Source organism: Polyodon spathula, chromosome 17 (assembly GCF_017654505.1).
Source record: "Polyodon spathula isolate WHYD16114869_AA chromosome 17, ASM1765450v1, whole genome shotgun sequence".
Lineage (NCBI taxonomy): Eukaryota > Metazoa > Chordata > Actinopteri > Acipenseriformes > Polyodontidae > Polyodon > Polyodon spathula.
This window is the reverse complement of record NC_054550.1, coordinates 27,671,657-27,696,808: the sequence shown is the minus strand read 5'-3', so window position 1 is coordinate 27,696,808 and position 25,152 is coordinate 27,671,657. Positions and strand designations below refer to the sequence as shown.

At 34.8% G+C, this 25,152-nt stretch overlaps 1 protein-coding gene across 2 annotated transcripts in view; it reads left to right on the top strand.

The window, feature by feature from the left end:
- Positions 1-19,178, top strand: part of prkd1 (protein kinase D1) — a 72,931-nt gene extending 53,753 nt beyond the window's left edge. Inside the window, exons 6-18 of one of the 2 annotated variants that reach the window (XM_041276711.1) lie at positions 307-384; positions 1,221-1,419; positions 1,709-1,832; positions 4,658-4,735; positions 5,871-6,150; positions 7,369-7,421; positions 8,737-8,809; positions 9,734-9,840; positions 10,146-10,307; positions 11,899-11,997; positions 12,343-12,610; positions 14,599-14,684; positions 17,858-19,178. In XM_041276711.1, coding sequence (XP_041132645.1) covers positions 307-384; positions 1,221-1,419; positions 1,709-1,832; positions 4,658-4,735; positions 5,871-6,150; positions 7,369-7,421; positions 8,737-8,809; positions 9,734-9,840; positions 10,146-10,307; positions 11,899-11,997; positions 12,343-12,610; positions 14,599-14,684; positions 17,858-18,076 — 1,826 coding nt within the window. In that variant the 3' untranslated portion in view covers positions 18,077-19,178. The remainder of the gene's footprint in view (positions 1-306; positions 385-1,220; positions 1,420-1,708; positions 1,833-4,657; positions 4,736-5,870; positions 6,151-7,368; positions 7,422-8,736; positions 8,810-9,733; positions 9,841-10,145; positions 10,308-11,898; positions 11,998-12,342; positions 12,611-14,598; positions 14,685-17,857) is intronic. The other variant, XM_041276709.1, reaches the window with a different exon arrangement.
- The last annotated feature ends 5,974 nt before the right edge of the window (positions 19,179-25,152 follow it).

The following is a 25,152-nucleotide window of genomic DNA, read 5'->3' as shown; positions in this document are numbered from 1 at the left end:
CATACAAAAAAAAAGTAATTGGATTAGCTTTATAGTCCTTTAGACTGAGTAGGACAGAGCACAGCATCAAGTGATATGTTTTTGTCAAAGCCTCCATTCTTATTATAGCCCATCAATTTTGACCCAATGTAATTTCGGTATATATATATATATATATATATATATATATATATATATATATATATATATATATATATATATAACCCACACCCAACCCCAAAGTGGATCAATAAGGAACAGTACGTATGGCATAACTGCACAATTAAATATTCTTTCTTTCTTTCTTTCTTTCTTTCTTTCTTATAGATTGCAAGTTCAACTGCCATAAACGCTGCGCCCCCAAAGTGCCAAACAACTGTCTTGGTGAACTAGCCATTAACGGAGGCAAGTGTCTTAATACTAATTGCAGAACACATCATATGCCTATCAAAATCCCAGCATTGGATACAATCATTTAATACATTAAGATTAACACTTTAAAAAGGGAAGATGATGCCCCAATATGAACACGATTTTAAATGTCAGGTCTATTGGCTCATTTGTTAAAATGTACAGTTACCTGAGTGGTTGTTTTTACACAATGGGATTGTGAATGCCACTAATAGACAGCAGAAGGGCTGGAGTAAAGCTGCGGCAGGAAATTTTCAGGTTGCTCCACAGTAACCCCTGCTGGAGAGGCAGTGTAGGTGAACCTTCATGGCTCTAATCTGACCTCAGTCTGGACTGGATATGTAGTGCCTACTAACCTAAATGAATTTAGACTACAGCTTTACTAAACTAGATATTCTGTATTTAAAAGTCTGTTTTAAAAGTCTATCCCAGATCACTGAAGAACTCTGAATTATATTAAATCAGCTCAGGTCATGCTGTTAGAATTCATTCAGCAACATCTAATGTATGACCTAGGCATGTCTTGTCAGTCTGAAACTGTTCCTTTAGTTGCGATTATTGATGTATTTAATTAGAACATTTGGGCTATATTCGTATTTACCCTAGTATGTTTGTCATATTTTTTTTGTAAAACAAACAAAAAAAAAAGCTGATGTTACAGGACTAGCAAGAAGCAACAAAGGTAAGAGCTCTTACATGAATTGGAAGCTTTGTAACATCGACATTTATTTTTATGTTTTGGATAAATGTACTTCTTGAATTCTGAGTTCATGTGGTCTGTGCTCATACAGTATAGAAAATACCATATTTATTATTATAATTGTGATTAGATTTAATCAGTCCCGGTGCAGAGTCTGACATTGTTATGGAAGAAGGCAGTGATGACAATGACAGTGAACGAAACAGTGGGCTTCTGGATGATATGGAAGAATCCATGACACACGAAATATCGATGACAGGGAGCCACAGTGACACTGGAGAAATGCACGACCACGATCCAGACCACGATGACTCCAATAGAATGATCAGGTCAGAAAGCATTGACATACGTTATACAGTTGGTACTGTACGTGCTGATTGCCAACACTTCAATATGCATTGTATTTGTTGTGCCAGCCACCTTTATCCTTCTTAGCATGTACACTGCTATGCCTCTTAAAAACTAGTGATATTGACAAAGTGTCTGAACCAAAGGCGAAACATGCTTCAGAAACTTCTAAACAGCGGCCGTGCTTTGTGCTCACTCTTTGATAGGCTGAGGGTGAAAGTAACAAGGATACGTTTTTAATTCTCTATATTGCAATCTTTGTCTCCATAGTCCTGCAACAAGCAACAATATACCTTTGATGAGAGTGGTACAGTCTGTCAAGCACACGAAAAGGAAAAGCAGCAATGTGATGAAAGAAGGATGGATGGTTCATTTTACCAATAAGGACCCAATGGTAATTTAACTTCAATGGATATCAATGTTGGTACAGTGCACCCTCGCTATAACGAATCTGTTGGGGTCCGAGCCTTTAGTTCGTTACATCTAGGGGTTTGTCATAGCAAAAGGACAATCAAAATGAAGGATAAACTGTTGGAGTAATTTAATGAGATGAGATTGTGAATAAAAGTAGAATTACATGTACCTGTTCGTTTCATCTATGCAGTATTCTGCCTTATTAAAACTCAGTACAAAAAGCAAAAATACCGAATTGAAGCTGAATTTATATTCAAAATCAATATGATGTGAATCATTTCAAAGTTCACCAAATCTTAATCCAACAGGCAAGAATCCCAACCTGAACTTTTATTTTAAATCACCCTGACATGAAAAGTGTGACTTGAGTGTGCCTTGTGTTTTATAAGCCCCTGGCAGAGTGGTTATCTCGTGGTGACCATCCTCTTTCCTCATCACTCAATCAAATGGCTTAAAACTGGAAGGTATAGTACATAACATACTATATAGCCAAAAATATTTATAAATATTATATATATATATATATATTATATATATATATATATATAATATATATATATATATATTAATAATTTAGGGCTGTCAAGTTTTTTCTAAAAATGATTAATCATAATGATTAAATTAATTGCTAATTAATCTACCAATTAAAACAATTCATCTTAGTTAATCTCGGTTTTAATCTCATATTAAATTGATACAATTACTACATCCATCTAATTTAAATTTGTTTTATTATTATTTTATTATTATTATTATTATTATTATTATTATTATTATTATTATTATTAACTGTAAATACAATTGTTTATAATGTATTTACTGTATGTATTTATTTAACCAGGAAACGTACCCATTGAGACTGACCAAAATTTACTAGGGGCAATAATTAAAAAATTACAAATACAATCAACACAATAAAACGTGTGGTTCAAACATGATCAGAAGCATACAGAGATCAGAAAACACAATAAATAGGATATCTATTTTTAAATGTGATTGTGGACTGAAATAAATTAGCTTTTTTAAATACAATTATAAATATGTAGCTACAGTAAGCACTTCTAGGAAATGAACTGTTAATTGTTTAGAGAACATGGAAATGTGGGTGGGCCCCAATTTAAGTTGGACAGTCAAAGACCAAAGCTCTGACATCACAGGAAATAGTTAACATTTCAGAAATTATTTCAATCAGTTAAAACCCTGAATACATCAAATATTTCCCCTGTAAATCCATTTAAAATGTTTGAAGTAGACAACAAATAAATGTACATATATTGGCAGTGAGTGCGCTTTAAAAAGCCAGACCAGTGAGAAAACAGTAATATTACATTTTAAGCAATTATTAAATAAAATGAGTCAGTAAATGACTTACCATTGCCTAGTTAACATCCTCTCTTCTCCGCTGCACCTTACAGGATAAGGCGTCAGGCTTGCTGTTGAATATTGCAATTATATATAGTCATACTCCTTTCAAACCACAGACGAGACAGCATGTTCTTCAACAACTTGTCAGCATTGAGGCTTACAACAGTTGTATAAATCCTGTTCATGGTGTACAGTTGGTCATTGGGATCAAAACTCTTAATAGTGAGTGCATATTTGGAAAGGTAACAAGTGGCAATAATAAAAAAAAAACGTAAATTGTTGTTGGATATTTTTTCCCCACGGTCGATTTGCGCTTTATTTGTTGAACGAAAAGGCTCTAGACACAGCAATGCGATTAATGTACTTACAAAAAAATTAATGCATTAATCACAGAAGTTAAATGTGATTTTAATTGATAGCCCTATCAATATATATATATATATATATATATATATATATATATATATATATATATATATATATATATATATATATATATATATATATATATATATATATATATATATATATATATATATATATATATATATATATATATATATATATATATATATACACACACACACACACACACACACACACATTGGCTATCTCTTCAAGATATTGTATATACTATAAAAGTTAATGAGAAACAGTCATGTAGAAACATAATAATAATCATAATAATAATAATAACAACTGCTGGTTCTCTTGCAGTGCACAGACTGTTGTGTTTCATAAGGTGCAATTTGTAAAGTATTTTTTTTATTTATTTTAAGCAGGGGACATTTGTGTTCTAAGGAATTCTCTCTACTGATATGTTAACTGCAAATAACAACTATAATCCTCTGTGCACTGTTTATTCCTCTAATATTCCTCTAATATTTGACCCTGAAACAAAAAAAAAAAGCTGAAATAGGAACATTTTACACAGCCTTGTAATCAGAAAATACCTGGAATGAAGTCAAAACCAGGCCCACTCTCTCATGTATGTTGATATTGTCCAGCGCTGTAAACGATTCATTTAAAGTTGTATTTTATTACATGTTATTATCAGAGTTTGGCTAAGCTTTTGTATTTACCCTCAGTCAGAAACCTTCTCTCTCCATCTGGTAAATTGTGGTGTAAGATCTCACTTAGCTTGCTGCCTCTGAGAGAAAGATTCAAACTCTTAGAGCAGTAATAGAAGTATGAGATTGAAGGTTAAGTTGTTTACATGTGTTTTTTCTTTCAAGTGAATGAGCTCAGAATAAATCTGATCAAACTCTCCCTTCTCTCCATCTGAGCGTCACCTAAAAAGCACATGTCCCTAAATCTCTGGGGTTTGCTGGGATAGAATCCAGACAGGCACCTGACACTTGAGGGTCTCATTGGCTATCTGTTCAAGACTTAATCTGACAGTTACTAATGGGATTTACTGCATGTCTTTCATTGAAACAGCGGAAGAGGCACTACTGGAGACTGGACAGCAAGTGTATTACACTGTTTCAGAATGACACAGGAAGCAAATACTACAAGGTAAAGTACACTTTAAACTTTGAATTATTAATGATTGCAACCTTGGACAAACTATTGTCCAAACCAATGGTTTGCCCATCAATTTCTCATTGCGTATTATTTAATATTCAGTGTTTGGTACTCTGTTTATTCGCATTCTTATGGGCTAAGAATAATGTAGTTGTACCTATCAAGCTAAAGTAATTGAACGGTAGATTATTCAGTGGCATCTTCAGGTCCAGTGTATAGTTTTTGATCAGTTAGGCTTTTTATACAATTTTGTCAGAGCAAAGTGATTTTTTAGAAGGATAATCCTAAAATTAATAATGAAAAAGTTGTATTAACAGTTACAAAAGAAATAAGTAAAAAATGGCACAAATAATGAAAAACTGTTTATATATATTTACTTGTCTGTGGTTTTGTGGGTGAGTTATCTTTCCTAGACCTGTATACAGACAGACAATCTCAAATCTATGTTTTCATGCAGCTTGATCATTTGGTATGTCGCCTCTAAAAAAAGGGTGGGGGTGGGGGGTGATCAAGGCATTTTTACAGTTGCTTCACCATCATTTATGTATTTAAATTAGAGAATGACTGTCTTGGTTTATCCCTTGTTTTGCAAACATCTTTCTCCCTGATTGTGTATCGTTTGCATGGCTAATTTAGAGAGGATCTCTGGACTTTACTGCTTGCTGTAAATATCCTGCTCTAGCTTCTGTAACCAACTCCTCTCTAATTCTTTCGGACCAAATCAACAGCTTTGTGTTCCTTCTTTTGTGTTGCTCCAGATGTTTACTCAGAGGCATGTATTAGTTTGTTTTGTTTGCTTTCACTTTGACAAGAGCAAAAACCTGTATAGTACTGAAGAGGAATATTGAATATATACCTCAATGAGGAAATACCTAAACTCAAGATACAACCACTAAGAATAAATCAAGAATATTACACATTTAAATTAAAAGGGAGAGAATGGCTTTGCTTTTATTTTAGATGGTTCACTGTGACTGATTAAGCTAAACATATTGATAACTGAAAACGCTGCGGTTGTTCATTTAACTGAGTACAAATTGGATATTTTATGTCTCTTACTAGTGAAGTATAATTACTTTGAAGTTCTAATTATCTTTTTTAATTCTGTTTTAATGATCTCGTCCAGGAAATTCCATTATCTGAAGTTTTATCCTTGGAGCCAGCAAAAAATGTAAGCTTGCTGCCTCCAGGAGTCAATCCGCACTGTTTTGAGATCACCACTGCAAATATGGTTTATAGTGTTGGGGAAAATTTAGTCAAAACCGGGAACACACCAGCTAACAACAACGTGCTCATAAGTGGCGTTGGGCATGATGTTGCAAGGATGTGGGAGATGGCCATACAGCATGCCTTAATGCCTGTCATTCCAAAAGGGGTCTCGCATGGATCAAGACATGGCCAGCACAGTAAGTGTCTCTGTTGTCTAAATCAATTCATTTTATTTGTCTGATGTGATATTTGTTTCAAATGGGTCGGGTCTGATAACTTTTTCCAGCTCTAACATTGGTGTCTTTTTCCTTCCTTGTGGAGTCTCTTGTGGTCTGAAATAAAAACGAATTTGGTGAATATGTATATGTTTACAGTTCTGCAGTAATAGCTGTAATGCATTGTATGGCATCATTGTTCACAAGTCAAGGTAATGAAGGTAAAATGATGCATATTCAACTTTACCTGCATACCCAGAGAGTGAGTATGCTGATGTCTGAAAAAAACAACAGCAATAATTTATTAGCAAAACCATTAGCCTTACGTTCTGTTGCTATAGAAACTGAAAAGAAAAGTATCCACTAAGTTTTTTTTTATTTTGTTAGCCAAACTACTGCAAAGCTACTAATGACCTCATGGTGAAATAACAGCAAAGATTGTATTATTCAAATGACTCTTTAACAAGCATCTGTAACAGTCAGACCTGCTCTTACAGTATTGTAAACTGCATGGCCCACAGAACTAGAGAATGTCCTGTATTTAACATGTAGTTCTGTAGATTCTGTAGTGGTTAAAGTCCAGTGCTTGTAACCAGAAGGTCACCAGTTCAAATCCCACCTTTGCCACTGACTGACTCACTGTGTAACCCTGAGCAAGTCACTTAACCTCCTTGTGCTCCGTCCTGTGGGTGAGATGTTAACTCTGTAAGTGACTCTGCATATAATGCACAGTTCTTAGCCTACCTCTGTAAAGCACTTAGTGATGGTGGTCCACTATGAAAGGCACTTTATACAGAAAAAAGATGTTACAGGAATTAAAGCAGTGAGATATGTAGGAAGATACTCTTTTACATGAGAAATATCAAGTTAATCTGTGAGTTACTGTATGTGATTAACTACTAGTACTACTTTTCCACTGAGGGGCCAGTAAAAAAATATACAATTTGAGCTTTAACTTTGGAGCATTTCTGTCCTGTCATAGATAAGGACATACTGTATTTGACTATTGTGAACATTGGACATCAAACAGCCAAAATTTCACTTTATTTTAATATGGAAGAGATTATTAATAACTCAACTTCTGTAACAATTTGAAAATGTAACCTTGTCTTCATAGGCTTATTTGGTCCCTGTGCTGTATTTGTACCCGTTTGCTTACTGTAAGCATATGAGTCTTATCTATTTTTGTTTACCCAACAGAAGATGTTTCTGTTAGCATTTCTGTGTCCAATTGCCAAGTTCAAGAAAACGTGGTAAGTAACTACATTTTGTTTATTATGCCTTTTTTTAAAATATGCTGCAATACCCTTAATTCCCACTTTAGGATGCTCTTTGCATTATCAGCGACCTACTTTTCTCATAGCCTCGTGCCTGGCTTAGGGTTACCGGTAAGCTTCTGATTTAAGAGTAGGTGCAGGCCTAATGTGCAAAAAGATCCCTTTAAATCTGTGGACAGTATTAGTTGGTGTTTGTGTATTCACGAGTTGCATGCTTTTTAAACCTTGTGTTTCCAAATGAAATACAATACAGCAAACCTGAGGTCAGAGCAAGCCTTCGTTTACCAAAGCATATTTAAATGTAAGAGAAATTAAATTAACTTGGGTCTACGCTCGTCTTACTTGTATGACCTAGTATCTGAATAGCATGTAAATATTGCAGCATATGTGATAAACAGCCATGCAGAATGAATAACAATGTTCTTTATAAAGTATGGCCGCACTTAGGCTGAAGCCCTTACTGTATTTATTTCTGGCACAAATACACCGTACTGCAGTCAGGATTTTTGCTGTCAGGTCTTCTTAGCAGATATGGTAGACTAATCTCTCACCTTTCTTATTTTGGGATAGAATGTGTAACGTCAGCAGACATGTGGTTTAGTTTAAGATCATATTAAAACAGATCCCAACGTACAGTACTAACTCTCAGGTCTTCAGAATGTACAGTTAATTTTCAAACATCTTGTGAGACTTCTGACCCCAAAGAAAGTGATCACCAGCGACCTATTTTATCAGGCCCCTTACATTTATTCTTCTGCACGGTGCTCGAACTGTGATTAGCCAACAGTACAGCCTTTTTCTTCAAATGTTTTAGCAGTTTCTATTGACAGTTTGCTGTTTTTTGTTTTATTCTACTGAAATAACAGATGGTAAGTATGAGATTTCACAAGAAGCAACTACACTGACCAAAATGCTTTCCTTAATTAGAAAAATTGTCCTATTTGAAGACTTTTTTTTCTTGTTATAGGAAAAAATGAAGAATAATATAATAACAAGAAATAATTTCTTACCTGATAAAGAATTTATTTTTGTTTTACTGTCCTATCCTATAAGTCGTGACATAAACTTTTCTTAATAGGTTTGGTGTTGCACTAATTTTGTGATTATGATGATATTTGTGAATGTGAATGATGCATAGGTTGCCAAATAAATTAAGTACCTGCAAAGCACAGTGAAACACAATATAATGTCAATGAAGAACCTCCGATCAACACTGTGCAGTTTGTAATGCTACAGATACTTGAAGCAACTGCAAAAATGTCTCTATGAAACTTTCCTCTTCTTCCAACAGGACATTAGTTCGGTTTACCAGATTTTCCCTGATGAAGTGCTAGGATCAGGACAGTTTGGAATAGTATATGGAGGTAATAAACATGCTTAAAAATATGAGACATTGCTTCAGTTAATTAACATGAACTTTAATATATATATATAATATATATATATATATATATATATATATATATATATATATATATATATATATATATATATATATATAAGAAATCTGTGAAGGTATATTGAATGTGTTGCTAACATTGTAAATTCTTCAGTGAAGTGAATGTGTTGCTAACATTGACATTCATTTCAATTTTCAGAAAAATTAAAAAACAAAGTAACAAAACTGGCAGTACTATGGGGGAAAATTAGTTTTTAATTAAAAATTGATAGGCAATTTAGAGAAAAAAAATGCATGCTGTTAATTCTGGAGGTGTAATTTGTTTCACGTTTCATCTGCTCCAAACCCTCTTCTATTTGCGTTCTATTCATTTAATCTAATTTTGCAATCTTTTAAAAGGAAGTAAGTAGGATATATACTGTTTTAATATAATGCACATTTTTACAACAAGTCAATAATCCCTAAATTGTGTGCTGTCTAATTTTCAGTGAAAATCTTGAAGAATCACTTAAAAAAAAAATTAAAAAATTAAAAAATATATATAGAAGAGGTTACAGAATTTTTAAATCGAATGATCTGTGTTCTGAACCAGTGCTAACCAGAGTTGTTATGCAAATTGTTTCACTGTGTTCTCTAAAAGCACTCAATTTTATAGTCAGTTTCAGTAAGACAGCAGATGTTTTGACAACAGATTGACACTGTTGCAGGCACATGGTTTGAAGATTTATCAGTATCCAATAGGCTTGTGGAATGAATGCCATCATATCTGCCCATAGTAGCTCTGCACTCCAATCACAGTGTATGGCAGCTATAATCTGACGTGCAATATATAATAGATCTTAATGAATACCTTCATATTGTGTAGGTGATAACTGAATCTATCTTTTAGGAAAACACAGAAAGACAGGAAGAGATGTTGCAATCAAAATAATCGATAAGCTAAGGTTTCCAACCAAACAGGAGAGCCAACTGCGTAATGAGGTTGCTATTTTACAGGTAAAATAAAAAACAATAATAATGACACAGCTGCATGTAGTTACTTTATGGAACATTAACTAATGTGTTTTGAGTTCTTACTAGCTTAATAGCCACTGTTAAAAAAAAAAAAAATCTTAATTTAATTTAAATTTAAATGAAAGGGAACTATGAATTATAGTCATTCCATTTTTCAATAAAGCACCCTTATAAATACTATTTTACAAAATGAAATTCAGTTTCTCCATTATGTTGCTATAAAACAACATCCATCCAAACAGGGAGAAAACACTAATTGAAGCTTTTTCGTGTGTATTCATCCACAGAACCTCCATCATCCTGGTGTTGTCAACTTGGAGTGCATGTTTGAGACTCCTGAACGCGTGTTTGTTGTCATGGAGAAGCTCCATGGTGACATGCTGGAAATGATCTTGTCAAGCGAAAAGGGAAGACTGCCAGAGCGCATTACAAAGTTTTTAATTACGCAGGTAGGCCATTCGGTTATAAAGTGCATATACAGTACATGAAAAAAAAAAAAAAAAACTCTTAGGCTAAATATGTGTTTAATTTAAAATAAAGTGTGCTTATGTTAATTGGTTTATTTAGAGACACTGGTTCATGTGGAGATGTATACCTATAGAATAATACAGTATTGCTTTTATTTATATCAAAAAAACAAAAACATTCATTTCTGGCAAATCTGAATTGTTGGGCCCTTTTTTATTTTAATGGTACTTTTCTAGATCCCCATATCTCTTGTTTCCTTGGTTATGATGTCAGAGCTCTGTCTCACTGACATCATCAATGCCCCCAAACCACAGGAATGTTGCTTGTCTATTTCGTACAGAGCTTAAGTTATGATGTTTAGAATGATCACACAGACAGTAACTGCCACCTTGCACCAACACTAAAAACCAAGGTGCTGTATTGACGGGAAGCCTGTCACAAGCACTTGCACTTCATATACTGTACACCCCAAGTGACTCTACAACACAAGACTAGTTAGAGTTAGACCATCATACAACAGATGAAATTACATTACTGCATACATAATACTTGCCAGAGAGAGGAAGGACAGGTATTGAACCTTAAACATCTAGCACTAAAAGGAGTTTCTTTTTGTAACCCTTAATGTGCTCAATCGAGTGAATCTATAAACATATCTATTTAAAATGTCAACACCAGGGTAGGAAAACAAGTTGAACACCCCTTTTCAAGTCGTCTCAAGAGGCAACACTATATTCACGTTACATGGTAGCACACTGCATTCCTACACAAGCAATCACATTATGACTATTCAAAATATAAATATGGACCCTGGTGACTGGTTTTAATATAAAAAAAAGTGTATTTTTGGATTTCTATTAAAATAGGTGGTGCTGAGGAAGCATGTAAATCTGTGACAGATGGCATTTCGTCAGTCTGGGAATGTCAAATACTGTAGATTTTATGGAACATTAACACGGAGGATGAAACACGCGTCTTCCGAAACGTGTTCCTGCCAACCCATAATTTTTCACACTGCAGATCCAAAGTAAAGCCAGACCTGTAGTGCTGGAGGACAACGCAGATCTGAATGGCTCCATTGCAGACCCACAGGCGCCCTATCAGCCACAGGGGTTGGTGGTGCGTGCTGAACCATGGATTTGGTGATCGGCCAATTATGCACCGCCCCTAGGAACCCCCAGTCACGGTTGACGTGATCTCCAGGCTATAGGGAGCGTCCTGCACTCCATGCGGAGCGACTTTACCTGATGCGCCTCATGGAAGTTTTTAAAACATAAACTGTTAGAAAGTACTTTGACAAGCAAACAAATTATGGAAAATCTGTTTTAAAAATGTACTTAAATAAAAATGTGAATTCATGTTTTAAGAACCAAAAAAAAAAAAAAAACACTCATCATATCGACTGGTTTCACCGACCCGGTTAACAATACATTTATTTCAGGTAATTCAAGGTTAGTTGAGTTAGTGAAACCAGCCATTAATGTTAGAAGTGCTTCTCTGTTAGCGCATTATAATCAGAAGAGTTTTTTGCAAACAAGTTGCAATAATATGATCAATGTCTTTAATTTACAGATTCTTGTAGCACTGAGACATCTTCACTTTAAAAACATTGTTCACTGTGACCTCAAACCTGAGAATGTATTACTGGCATCAGCTGATCCCTTCCCACAGGTAAACAGATCATACATTTATTTTATTATAGAATTGTAATTGGTGTTTTGTCCTTTATGAAAAAAAAGATTGAGCTAATGATGATTTGGAGTAAAACTCTTTGAGAATCTAGCCCCATAACTGTTATTTTAGAAAAGTTTTATTGTCCAGATATTTGTTGACAGGCACCGGGAGAGCTTTTTCTTCAGTAGTTAATAGGTAGGTAATTGTGCGCTGTTTGAACCACTCTCTTAAAACAGTTCCATATTAGAGATGCATGTTCAACACAATTTGGTATGATATAGAAAGAGAATGTATGTATAACTTTATTTTTTATTTATTTATTTTTTTACATTTCACTTCAAGGTTAAATTGTGTGATTTTGGATTTGCACGGATTATTGGGGAGAAATCTTTCAGGCGTTCTGTGGTCGGAACCCCTGCATACCTGGCGCCAGAGGTCCTGAGGAACAAGGGCTACAACAGATCGCTGGACATGTGGTCTGTTGGTGTCATCATTTATGTTAGCCTCAGTGGCACCTTTCCATTTAACGAAGATGAAGACATTCATGATCAAATCCAGAATGCAGCATTCATGTATCCCCCAAACCCCTGGAAGGAGACTTCCCAAGAAGGTAGGTAAATTAAAGTTCTGTTAGTATGCCAAAAAGTGGCCTGTACTGTATCAGTTTGCTTTTAGGAAGCTTAAAGAACCCCTCTTAGTTAAGGAGCCTTTTTTGAGTGTTTTTAAACATGTTCTTTACATTGAAAAATGAAAATAAACAAATAAAACAATACAAAATGTTTTATGAACTGCAAACTTGAAAATGGAAACAGGTTTTAAAAAACATTCCCTAATAAGTTATTCCTTAAAACCGTGATTAAAGTGATTTGTGAAAAACAAGTGTTTTTAGATGTTTCTTTGTGTTTTTTGAGAAACAAACGTGTAAAAAAAAAAAAAAAAGTTACAGATTTGGATTGTTCTAATAAGTAAAAATAAATTAAATAATATGACTCGGAACTATAAGTATTAAGGTTGTGTGCAATGATGAAAGCTTGGTTATCAATGACAGAATTATACATGTAAAAGTACTATATCTCAGTTCGGATTAACATAATCTCTTTGCTCTTCGACATCGTAGTATAATATAACAAGATATCAATTTAGGCATTATATTAACTAAGCTGCAGCATATTTGCTTTCGGTAAAATTTTAATAAAGCTAGCTTGGGAAATAATTGAGATTTATTTAACAAGGAATTACTGTGTTTTTGTGTATTGGCCTAACTGACAAAATCCCCTAGATATGTGACTGCTTTCACATGTCAAACAAGTGGATTTCAGGGTTCTATTCTGTTGGTCATCTTCAGCTTCAAAGTCCTTGTTTCAGACTGAGGCAGAGTCAGCCTTCATGAGCTACTGCAAAAACAAGTTCATGTTTCAAAGGTATCTTGCCGCCTACATTGCGCAATATCCGTAACATTCACAGAACCCGAATCTTTGCTCCTTTGTTTGAATGATACATCAATACATGAAAAGCTCTCTAGTGTTCATTTGTAAGTTAGTCTTTAAGTAAAAAAGATCACAAGAATGTGGAGATATAATTCCCTAGGATAATAATGTTTGCTTTCTTTTATGAACACTTCAATTTATTTAGCCTCCTTTGTTAATGTAGAATAATAATGTCATCCAGTCAGGTATTTTACATTTTTCTGTACTTAACCACTAAAATCAGGATAAATGACAAAGAAAAAAGTACCGTTGAAGGTATCAGTTTTCTTACATAGGTCGCTGTTCCCGTTATTTGTTTCTTTACTTCACTATTTTCAGTACGTAAAGATGAACTGCACACATATCTATTTTCCACCTTTTCCATTTCATTTCATATCCACGTGTACATTTTCATTTGTATGGGTTTTTTTTTTTTCAATCCACATTGATATTGGCATGTTGTGTCCTGTTTAGTTATAATGTAGATCTGATTAAAATGTACAGGTCTAGGCTGCCATTCATGTCTGAAAACCTAATTTAAAACCCCTTAAAACCTAATTTACATGACCATGTCTGCTTTCAAACCAATTACTAGTCAAAACTGGCAATTCATATATTGTATTTAACGACATACAGAACATGATGACTTTGCTGTGCCTCATGTTGCCCTGAAAATGAACCCAGGTTTTTTTTTTTTTTTTTTTTTTTTAATAGTGCTGCTTAACAAATCACACAACAGCACAGATCACACCTTCGCACTCTAGATTGAGTTGGCAATTGAAATGTAATTTAAGAACTGTTTAAGAGATTTGCAGCTGTTGTACTGAGACGGGGGAAACATTTGATGTTTTAACTAAGCAGCTGTAAACAGGCTTATACCTTTATGCTTGGCATATTTATTTTTGTGACTGTCCATTCATTTGAATAATGCTGACGGATGGGTTTTGCAATTGGTGGCCTCAAGGTCAAAAATCCACAATCAGTGTCAGAAGCACTTGACCCCTAAAACAAGCTTAACGTTTTGTTTGCTTTGGCCCTTATTCCCTTCTTGAATCTGAGAAGACTGCCTACGGACCTTTAAGCCTTTTTTTATGTTAAGACATGTTTACTGAAGATATTTTTTGTTTTGCAGCAATTGATCTCATTAATAACTTATTGCAAGTGAAAATGAGGAAACGCTACAGTGTGGACAAGACCCTCAGTCATCCCTGGTTACAGGTAAGTCGTTCTTTTCTAGAAAAACCATTAACTTATCAACTTCGCCATAGTCTTTATTTGAGCTAGTAGCTTTCTAAGTGCTATTTGTTTTTATTTTCAGTGCTAAAGCATTTGGATATTTGGGTTAATAAAAAAAAATGAGGTACTTTCTTGTCATTTCTTCCATTCTGTTTTGGGAGTCAGTATTTTAATCAATAAAAATAAATTATGAAGAAATGCTTGTTATAAGTTTATTGTGGCTTTCTTGTCATAGTATAATACCTGTGAATTACATGACACTGTAACAGTGAACACACACACATACACCCATAGTGGGGTATATTCAATAGGTCTAAACGGTGACCAATTTTAAAACCAACAGTATTTAAATCAATTCATGTTTTACATTTTGTAAAAGAAATACAGTAAGTTCACAGTTGTTTCTTTGGTGGTGGTATAAAAGCACTGTTTCGATCAATTTGAGGAGGCTGCGTGGTCCAGTTATTAAAGAAAGGCTTGTAACCAGGAAGTACCCAATTCAAATCCCAGCTCAGCCACTGACTCATTGTGTGACCCTGAGCAAGTCACTTAACCTACTTGTGCTCTGTCTTTCAGGTGAGATGTTCTTGTAAGTGACTGTGCAACTGATGCCTAGTTCACACACCCTAGTCTTGTATTTTGTAAAGTGCTTTGTGATGGTGGTACACTATGAAAGGCGCTATATAAAGATTATTATTATACATTTCCATATGTTTGTAATGGGGGGTCTCTTTTTTTGTATTTATTCTTTTAGAACCCACATATAAAACGTAGATGTAATTTAGTCATAATATACTGTTCGTTGTACTGTCTGAGACCCTTGCACTGAAATTTGAGTGTCCCTTCGAGCCATCTGATTCAGTGCCACTCGTACAAAGATCTTCCTGGTGCATCTGTCTTGTGTGCCCACCTACATACAACCAAATTGGTGCTTGCATCACGGTAAACACAAGCAGACTGGATAAAAAAAAAAAAAACACCTGAAATAAAATCAATAACATGTCAAAAAAAACTAATAATTTGTCAATTTGAAGCGCTGGAAAGTTGATCAGTGGGTTGAGGCTTTATGGCATTGCAGCCCCCAGCCTATGGGCAGAGCCTGATTTGCACAATTTTTTCTCGTTGGATAGACGATTTGAAATCCAGTGTTTCTGATGACACAACACTAGAGAATGCTGGAAAAGATAAGCTTGTATGTTCTTAGAGTCTTTAGACTGCTGCTTTAGAATGTTAGAAGAGTAGGTGTAGTATAGCCCATGCAAAAATAACCGTAGTGTGTCAGCAGTGTGGATATACAATTCATGCATCCGTGAACCATGTAAAAATGATTTAGAGCTGTCCTGCCAGTTTTTAAGTAACTCAGAAGGAATGAGATAACACTGCTGTTTATAGGCTATCAGCACACTGGCGTGGATAAAACATGGCCTATGTGCTTAAGATCTTAGTCAGTGTGACCAGTGTGATCACTCACACCAGTTTATATGCTATCGACTGACTGGAAGGATTCATAATAGTTAAACCAACAGTTTGTGGTCTGCTGTTATATGTCTGTGACAAGAATCCGAAATTACAGGTTATTTTATTTAACATTTCAATCTTGTTTATATAAATGTTCTGGAGGTATTTGCTCTGAATCCATAAATATTTATTCTCTACTGCTTCTAACTGTCTAGAAAGGATAACATGTTTGTTTTAAGAACAGTTCTGCATGCCATACCTGTCTGTAAAGCACAGAATGATTCTAATAAGTTGTTTAAATAAACACAGGCTGTAAATGTAACTTGGCCATGGATAAAGACCTCACCCTTTGTGGAGGCAAGACTTGTGAATGGTGTATGTCACAGTCTTTGGGGTCTGATTAAGCTTAGACAAACATATTTTTAGTCTCTATAGAAACCACTTTGGCCACACAGTCCTTTTACCTTTCTTTCTGGTGTGATTCACTGTGTGTGCATTGCAGATTTTACTGTTCTCAATCCTTTCCCATGCAATCCATAGCTCCACCTTCCCTTGGCTGATTTTAATTGCTGAACCTTGAAAGTGGTCAAAGGATGACATAAGACATTTTAGTGGGTTTTCATCCAATTAAAAAAAAAAGTTTGGCACTCACACCTGGGTCTGGACCTGGGTTCTGGCTACCCGGGTCACAATCCCGCATAGTGTGAATCCACGTACCTGGGTTGTACCTGGGTTAACCCAGGTCCCAGTGACCCACCTCAGGATGTGGATTGACACGCTTTGACCCGGGTGGAGCGAGACAAAATGCATGATGCTGGATGAAATAACAAACAGCCACATCTGTGTGAAGGTTTCACTTCTTCAAGGAACGTTTTTGTTTATTATGTTTAACCATTTTTTTTTTTGGCTTGAGACACACTATGAGTCAGATTGCAGCAGGGATGTAGAAACATTTGCTCTAATCAGCATTTGGGGCAACGGTTCAGTCCAAAGAAGCTTGGATGGAAGCATCTGTAACAAGCTGCTTCCAGGGTATTGATACACGTATTGTTTACTTACGCCTGTCACCCAGGTCAACCCTGCTTGATCAAAAACAGTGCAAAATCATGAAGCCGACTCAATTGACTCGGGTCAAGCATGCCAGTGTGAAAGGGGCTTAAGATAAGATTCTTAGCAGGGATAATGGATTTGCTGAAACAATCAGTAGATTATTTTTAGTGGAACCTACATACATACATACACACATATACAGTATAGATAGATAGATAGATAGATAGATAGATAGATAGATGATACGTTACACATCAATAATTATAATATATTAATTGGTTCATTAAGGATGTGAATCAAAGTTTAAACTTATATTTTCAATCAAAAAGTAAACTTTTATTAGTATTTATAGTCTTTTTGACATTTTACTTTTGTGCGCGTAAAAATTTGTCATACATTTCCATATACAATATTCAACTACAGCAGTTTACAGTGTATGAAGATGCTGAAACATTTTGAAAAACTGAATATCAGAGCAAGATCCTCCTAAAATGAGACCTCTTTGATTAAATTTTTAAAATGCAGCCTAAACTTTTAGAGCCTTATTCATAATAGTAATTGGCTCAGGAAGCTTAAGAATAGCTGTATTCAATAATCTAGCAGGAGGATAAACCCTGATTTACTGTCCCTTTTTTCTTTAATTACAGGACTACCAAACATGGCTAGATCTACGTGACCTTGAATGTAAAATGGGAGAGCGCTATATCACTCACGAGAGTGACGACTCGCGCTGGGAACAGTTTGCAGGACAGCACGGCCTGCAGTATCCTCCACACCTGGTGAACAAGCACACAGACTGCAGCGAGGAACCAGAGACAGAGGAGGCTGAGATGAGGGCCCTCAGCGAGCGTGTCAGCGTCCTCTAAACAACAACACGGACCTCTTACACTGTGGAATTAATAAAAAGACAACCGCCAGCTTTAACTTATGCCTTGCAAAATACTGCCATCCCACCAAAAATAGCACAATCTAGAATGTACTCTTGCCGTCTTCTAACATTGTAAAGTATTACCCATCTCAGTTTCCTAACGCCTCAAAGAACATTCTTGTCGTCTTGATGCTAGTATGTGAAGTCGACAAACTGTTTCTGTCAACACAAGAGCTATCATTGTCTGTCATTTGTTTCCAGATTTTTTTTTTCTGTCAAACAAAGAATGTTGTAGTGTGCCTTTGCTTGTATTACCCTGATATGTCATCTTGAACAATATTGTCTTTGTAATTATTATTATTATTATTATTATTATTATTATTATTATTATTATTATTATTATTATTAGCAGTATTGTGAGCAACCTTTTCAGAACCTAGGTTTTGTCTACTGTTCAGGATCATTGTCTTACTCCTTTAGATCAACTGATCCATGAAGGCGGCAGTGTGTTTTCACGGAAGACCATCAGAACACTGTCTTTTAAAGAAGAGAAGTAAATTATGAGCAAACGGGTCAAACCTAACTGTACAATTATAGCGCAAGTGCTTTATGTAAAAAGCAAGCCTTAATGCCTTAGAAACATGTTAATTGCAGGATAGTTCTGATGAAACGACATTCCTTTTCTTAAAGATTGATCTTAATGCAGTTCAGCAGCTTGTTATCATGTGGCCTCTGTGGAAGTTTTCAATAAAAGTCTTGTCAAGATTTCTATTGGTGAAGTAGGTCACTACATCACATCTGAATCTGCAATATGTGTTTCATTATTGTTTTATATATTATCAAATTACTGTGCAGTTCTATAAGCACTGCTGTTTATATTAATATACTGGAGTATTGTATTATTTTCTCTATCTTTGGGGTCTCCACATATTAGTGATTAATTCTTGTAACAATCCATATATATCTGCCAGCTCTCATTTAGGAATTATTAAGCAGGAAAGCTTGCACTTAATTGATTATTAGTTTCAGGTTTATCTTATGTTCGACTTTCTCTCTGAAACCTTCCCATGAGCTTTCTGACATCTTAATAATGATTGATCCTATAGGTCCTTGCCCATTTTGGTTATCTGATCCTTTTGATTTTAGGGTCCGTGATTTGGAAATTGTGCAACTTTCACAAGAAGACATTTTGCACAGAATGGCAGTGTTGAACCTTTCAATCTTTCTGTGCTATGTTGCACCAGTATTGATTTTTATAGTATATTTATAGGATTATGAGGGTCTGTGTATGGGTGGTATTGGCACTCCAAGTCTGTAAACAGACTTTGGCTTTCAGCCTCAGTCCGTTTACTTCTACTTATGCCAATATTGTGCACATGCACAGAAATGAGGCTCCCTATAAACCTGTACTGTAACAGATTGACATGGCCAGTTCCTGCAAGTGCCCTCGTAAATTTCAATTTACTGACAGTCTCAATAATATGCACTTTTAACTGTATACTGTAGATCACAGTAATCCCTTTTTATTGCAATTGTAAGTATAACCAGGTGTATTTACATTTAGTCTTAGAGTAAAGTCTTTAAAGCAGAATCAGATACAGATTACTCCCCCCTGCATAACCTGCACAATATCAGAGACCATCAAAGACTCCCCAAAAAAAGAGTTACGTGAACATTATAAATCCAAAGATCAAACAGTAACAATTGGGCAGATTGTTTTCCATTAAATCGGCTTCTGAAGATTCTTCTGATCAATCCTCAATGATCTAATACCACCTTACAGGTAACAATCCTTCCACCTTTATTCATGTTTAGATATTGATTTACAGTACTTGCCTATTAAACTTGATCCCCAGTGCAATGGTAGGTAAGAAAGAAATGATAACCTGATAACAAACTCAGTGAAAACAGGAAGCAACAACCATGCCCATTCTCTCCTCATTTGTATTTCATCTGAAAGTGAAGATTATCAGTACATGGGTTTATCAGGAGGCTTGTTTTTCTAAATCCTTTTCTACCTCAAGGCTACTGTCCCAGTAGTGTTAGCTGATTTACATTAAAACAAAGCTGGGCTGTTAACTTACAATTTAAAAACATTACAGCGTAGGTGGTAACATTATTACTTTTTAATGTATTCCTTTCCATACATGCATCTACATCTACACCTACATTGAACACAAACTGCCAACAGGTTCTTTGTGATCCAGTATCAGTGTGTATTTTACCTTTGTGACCCAATAACAAAACACCTTTTTGACACAATAACAAAACAGATAGAGTTCCTGTCAACAGAGAATTATTTTAAGGACTATCCAAACCTATGGTACAGCATGTGAGTATGTGTGTGTGTGTGTATATGTACTGTATGTATGTATGTATGTATGTATTGCAGACTGTAAGAGAAATCTAGTCTAAACTGTGAAATTCTGAAGTGATCAATACAAGTAAATATGTAGATGAAGTAAAGCTAGTTTTAAAGACCCCTAAGGTCATTCAGTGCTAACCATGTGGACACTTGCTGATTTATCCAGGGGGGTCCACTGTAACCTTAATCCAGCCCATTCATCTCTCACTATTACCTAAATCCCACAGTAATGATGTGGACTGCTTTGATGGACACGCCCAATCTCACACAGGCAGACATAACACAAAACAGGCTCTGTTGAAGGTTTTAATTACATTGTACATGTTGATTGGCGGTGTTCTAAAATGGGAAGACTGGGGTTAGAAAATGATGGACTTCAAGAGTAGGGCAAGTGTACATTAAAAAGACAAACATTACTATTAAAATCCCTTATTGTTGGATAACTTTGTACGCCTGGAGGGCTTTATGTGAATGCAAATAAAACAATGCTGTTAAAATACTACGAAAATGCCTTCCTGATACCTATAATACAAGTTTGTTGTTTGTTTGTATGACATGTTGATATAAACACTTCATTGACAAAGGACCAAACAAAAATTAAAATGTGTACAGGCAGAAACACTCAAGGACCATGTAATTGTATACCCTTGCTCATTTTTAGAGAATTGGGTGTCTGCATTGTTACCTTTGGGACTGCAAACTGGTTAAATCATTATCTATTTCTAAGGAGGATTTATACTCATCATTTAGGCAAGAGAGCAGAGTTAAGCTGCAATGAATATTATATACTCTCAACTTTCTTTTAATGAAACTATCCTACATCCTTGGATAGCTTAATAAATTAAATTATATCCTACTCAATCTACTCATCAGTAAACAAGCTTGTTCTTTTTTTATAATTCAGGTCAGATACCGCATATTAACATCACAGTGAGTGGGATAATGGAGAATGTGTGATTAAACATCCACTAGAAAATGAACCACAAAGTGAAAAAGAAAAGTTTACTTTAGTGACTTAAATAATTGTTGGGCCAGTTGAGATCATACTATTTCTATTATGTAATAATAATCACTGAAGGGATGGGTATGGTTTATGGGTTTAGATGTATGAATGTTAAAGTTATATATTCAAGAATATGTTTGCATTATCAGATTGCATGTATGTTATTTACAAATGTAATAACAGATATTTTTTAAATAAAAAGGTTATTTCTGCATATTACTCAATAAAGTTTCTCCTGGCTTTCAATCAATCAATAACATGTAGTATACATTTCTCTGACAATGTAAACATATATAAACATGTCCTGTCAAAATGTAACATGAAAACAATAACACACGTGAAGGCATGGATTGTACTGATATGACCCACCCCTCAGGTATGCTGTGATGCACAAGGCACAGCAGAGCCCTTCAGCCACTTCAGGGAGCTGATGGACAGAATAACACTTTACCATATATATTACAGTATTTAACTGTATGAAAATAGAGAGCAGAGCTGCTCAATACATACCCGTGCTCTCAAATATTAACCATTACATATCATATAGAGAGGATTTTTTTTTTTTACTTAAAAAGTAAATAGCAAATATAATGTAGGCAAAAAGAGCTCTTTATCTGTATTATGTTAGTACATAAAAAAATGTTTAACCAAATGAGATTTATTCACTTGGCTTTAGCAATGCAATACCCTCTGAAAACCCAAATGGGAAATGAAAACTTAGATACTCAGGATCTTCTATTGGAAAACAGGTACCTTCCAAATCTCTCCTTTGAAATTTTAGTTTACTGTGGTGGTGACCATTTAGTGACCAGGACTTTCTCGCTCCCTTGTGGTATTGTAACTTCACAAATGGGGGTGGGGGGGGGTGGGATGGGGGGGGGGGGGGGGAAGCTACCTTGAAATGTTTAATATCATAAAGGTGCATTAACTGAATTATAATTAATGGCTGAGTGATTGCAACATCCTTCCGCTGTTTACTTTCTGTCCTTTCTGCTTAATTGGAAAACAGACATTGTTGGCTTACTAGTTACATTATACAAGGTAGTCTGCGCTACATGAACACAAGCTTCCTCTCTCATTGAAGTGAGTGTCAAACTTTTACTTCTACCTATAGCAGTATTAACTTAGGGAAGAAAACAACACATTGTACAATAGCAATATTTTACAAGAAATACCTACGAAGATGTTATTTTCACCATGGTTTATTGCATTCTATTCTAACAGGTAACAGTACTGTTTTACATTGTAAAGTAATACATGTGTACCTCTAACAGTATAAGACACGATTAGTAAGTTAACTTGGTTAACTTGTGGCAAGTAGCTAAAACAATAACATTTAATAAAACAATAGCTGTTTTAATAATAAAGCTGTCAAATTACTGAAGACTACAAGTCAGAGATATATATGTTACAACATAGTATACCAAAACGCTTCTTTAGAACGCTGGGGGTAATGCAATGGAAATCTGATTCGTCTTTAAGATCTTTCTTCCGCCAGATGGCACTCCAAGCAAAACAATTTCTTCACCCATAAGACCCAACTAAAAGAATCTTGACAACATTATTATTGTATTTTCTGTTGGCATCTGCGATAAATTATCTAAACTTAACACATGTTCCCAACGAAAATTGTAAACACTGAGGTAACTATGAATCAAACTATCAATGCGTCAATTAAACGAGTCTATCTTTCTTTCTATCTATCTATCTATCTATCTATCTATCTATCTATCTATCTATCTATCTATCTATCTACACACACACACACACACACACACACACACACACACACACACACACACACACACGAAAGGTATTGTCTTTATAAACTGAAATATGGCGATCAACAAGCAAGAATTTGAATAGTAGATTCATCAGATATTTACAAAAAAAATAGGAAATTGTAATATTGTAATATAATGTAATAATATATATATATATATATATATATATATATATATATATATATATATATATATATATATATATATATATATATATATATATATATATATATAATTGTGTTCTGATAATAATATCGACAGCGATTTAATGTATCGATTGTCTATCTATCTATCTATTAAAACAAAAATAATAATTATGCTTGGTTTGGCAGTACACATAAAGATAGAACAAAGGTGTTACAAAACAAAGTAAACGTTACAAAGAAACAAAATATGATTCGCATTCACAAATAGGATTCGTATTAACAAATGAATACGCAAGAATACTTTAGGTTTAGTACCTTGATAATGTGATATTACAAATGGGACAACAGCGAGAATGAACACGTTAAACGCGCACCTATTTCATGATTTAAACTGCAAAATAAAAAGGACTCCAATGAATTTGGTCTACACGTGCTTTATTTTAATTGGATAGCACATTCGTTATTTAATAGCGTGAAAATACGAATGACTTAAATACTGATAGGTGTCAACTTTTCCATTTTTAACAGTTAATATGTAACAGCGATTAATACTTTTAACGAAGCGATATTTGTGTTTAGTTAATCTTGGTAAGCACACTAATTAGCATATCGGATCTCTTGTATATTAAGACCCGAGTGTTCCTAGTTGTTTGGTAAAGCGCACCTGTGAAAACAAAAGAAGAGGTTTCACACCTCACACTTTTCAGCCTTAGGTAAGAAAGTCAGTGTTGTGAGACCTCACAGAGGAAGAACTGTAACATGAAACCGAGCCACTCTTAGCAGAGTAAAAGAGAACCCTCTGGGTAACAACAGCCTTTTGTTTGACATGATTAAATCCTCTTTGTTCATACATACATGAATGCAAAAACAAACAGTCAACTCGAGATAAAGGAAGGATTGCAATACTTATTTTTTTTTTTTTTGCATCTGGCTTTTACGGCTCTTGGATGCCTAAAGAAACCACAATGCTTCAGATACAATTGATGGAACCTGCAAGCAGGTGTACAAGAAAACGTTTGGCTCCAATAGGTGTACACAACATGACAGGGACGGGATCCAAAGATAAGGAGGACGGATTCTTACTTCGCTGTCAAATTAATTCCCTCTACAAATCAAGCCTGTGATTCTTACATCTCAGATGTCTGTAAGCCGCAGAAACCTTTCCATTGAAAACAAACTTTGGTCTCTTTTTGGTCCAGGCAAACATAAAACCTTAAAATACAGTTTATAAAGAAGCATACTAAGACACATACTAAAATAATTAAATAATCTTAAATCAGAGACATATTTTGGTTTTAACAAATGGAAGCGCAGTGTATTCATTTTAATCAAATAACAGATAACGCATTGGATTAGTTCCCAAGCATATATAATTGAAACTATGCTGATTGATCTCCCCAATTGAAACTTTTCTGTCTTTACAAACGGGGAGATCCTATACAAAACAGAAGCAGTAAGCAATTACAATAATTTGGTTACATCAGTGGGTGAAACTAACCATAAGCAATACCTTATTGCTTCCCACAATCAGCAATTACCTTTTTATTATTCCCACACCATCGGAATGTTGTTTGTGCTCTATTAAAATCACCCGTTTCAAACCACACGTTTCATTTGTATTAGATGTTAACACCCAATCTCTTGATGTTTCTGTATATTTATTGTTACTCCATTGTATCACACTTCGATCTAGTACACGTAATATGTTTATATTATTGTAATGCTTTGCATTATAAACTGCCAGCAAAATAATAACAACGCAACTGGAAAATGTTA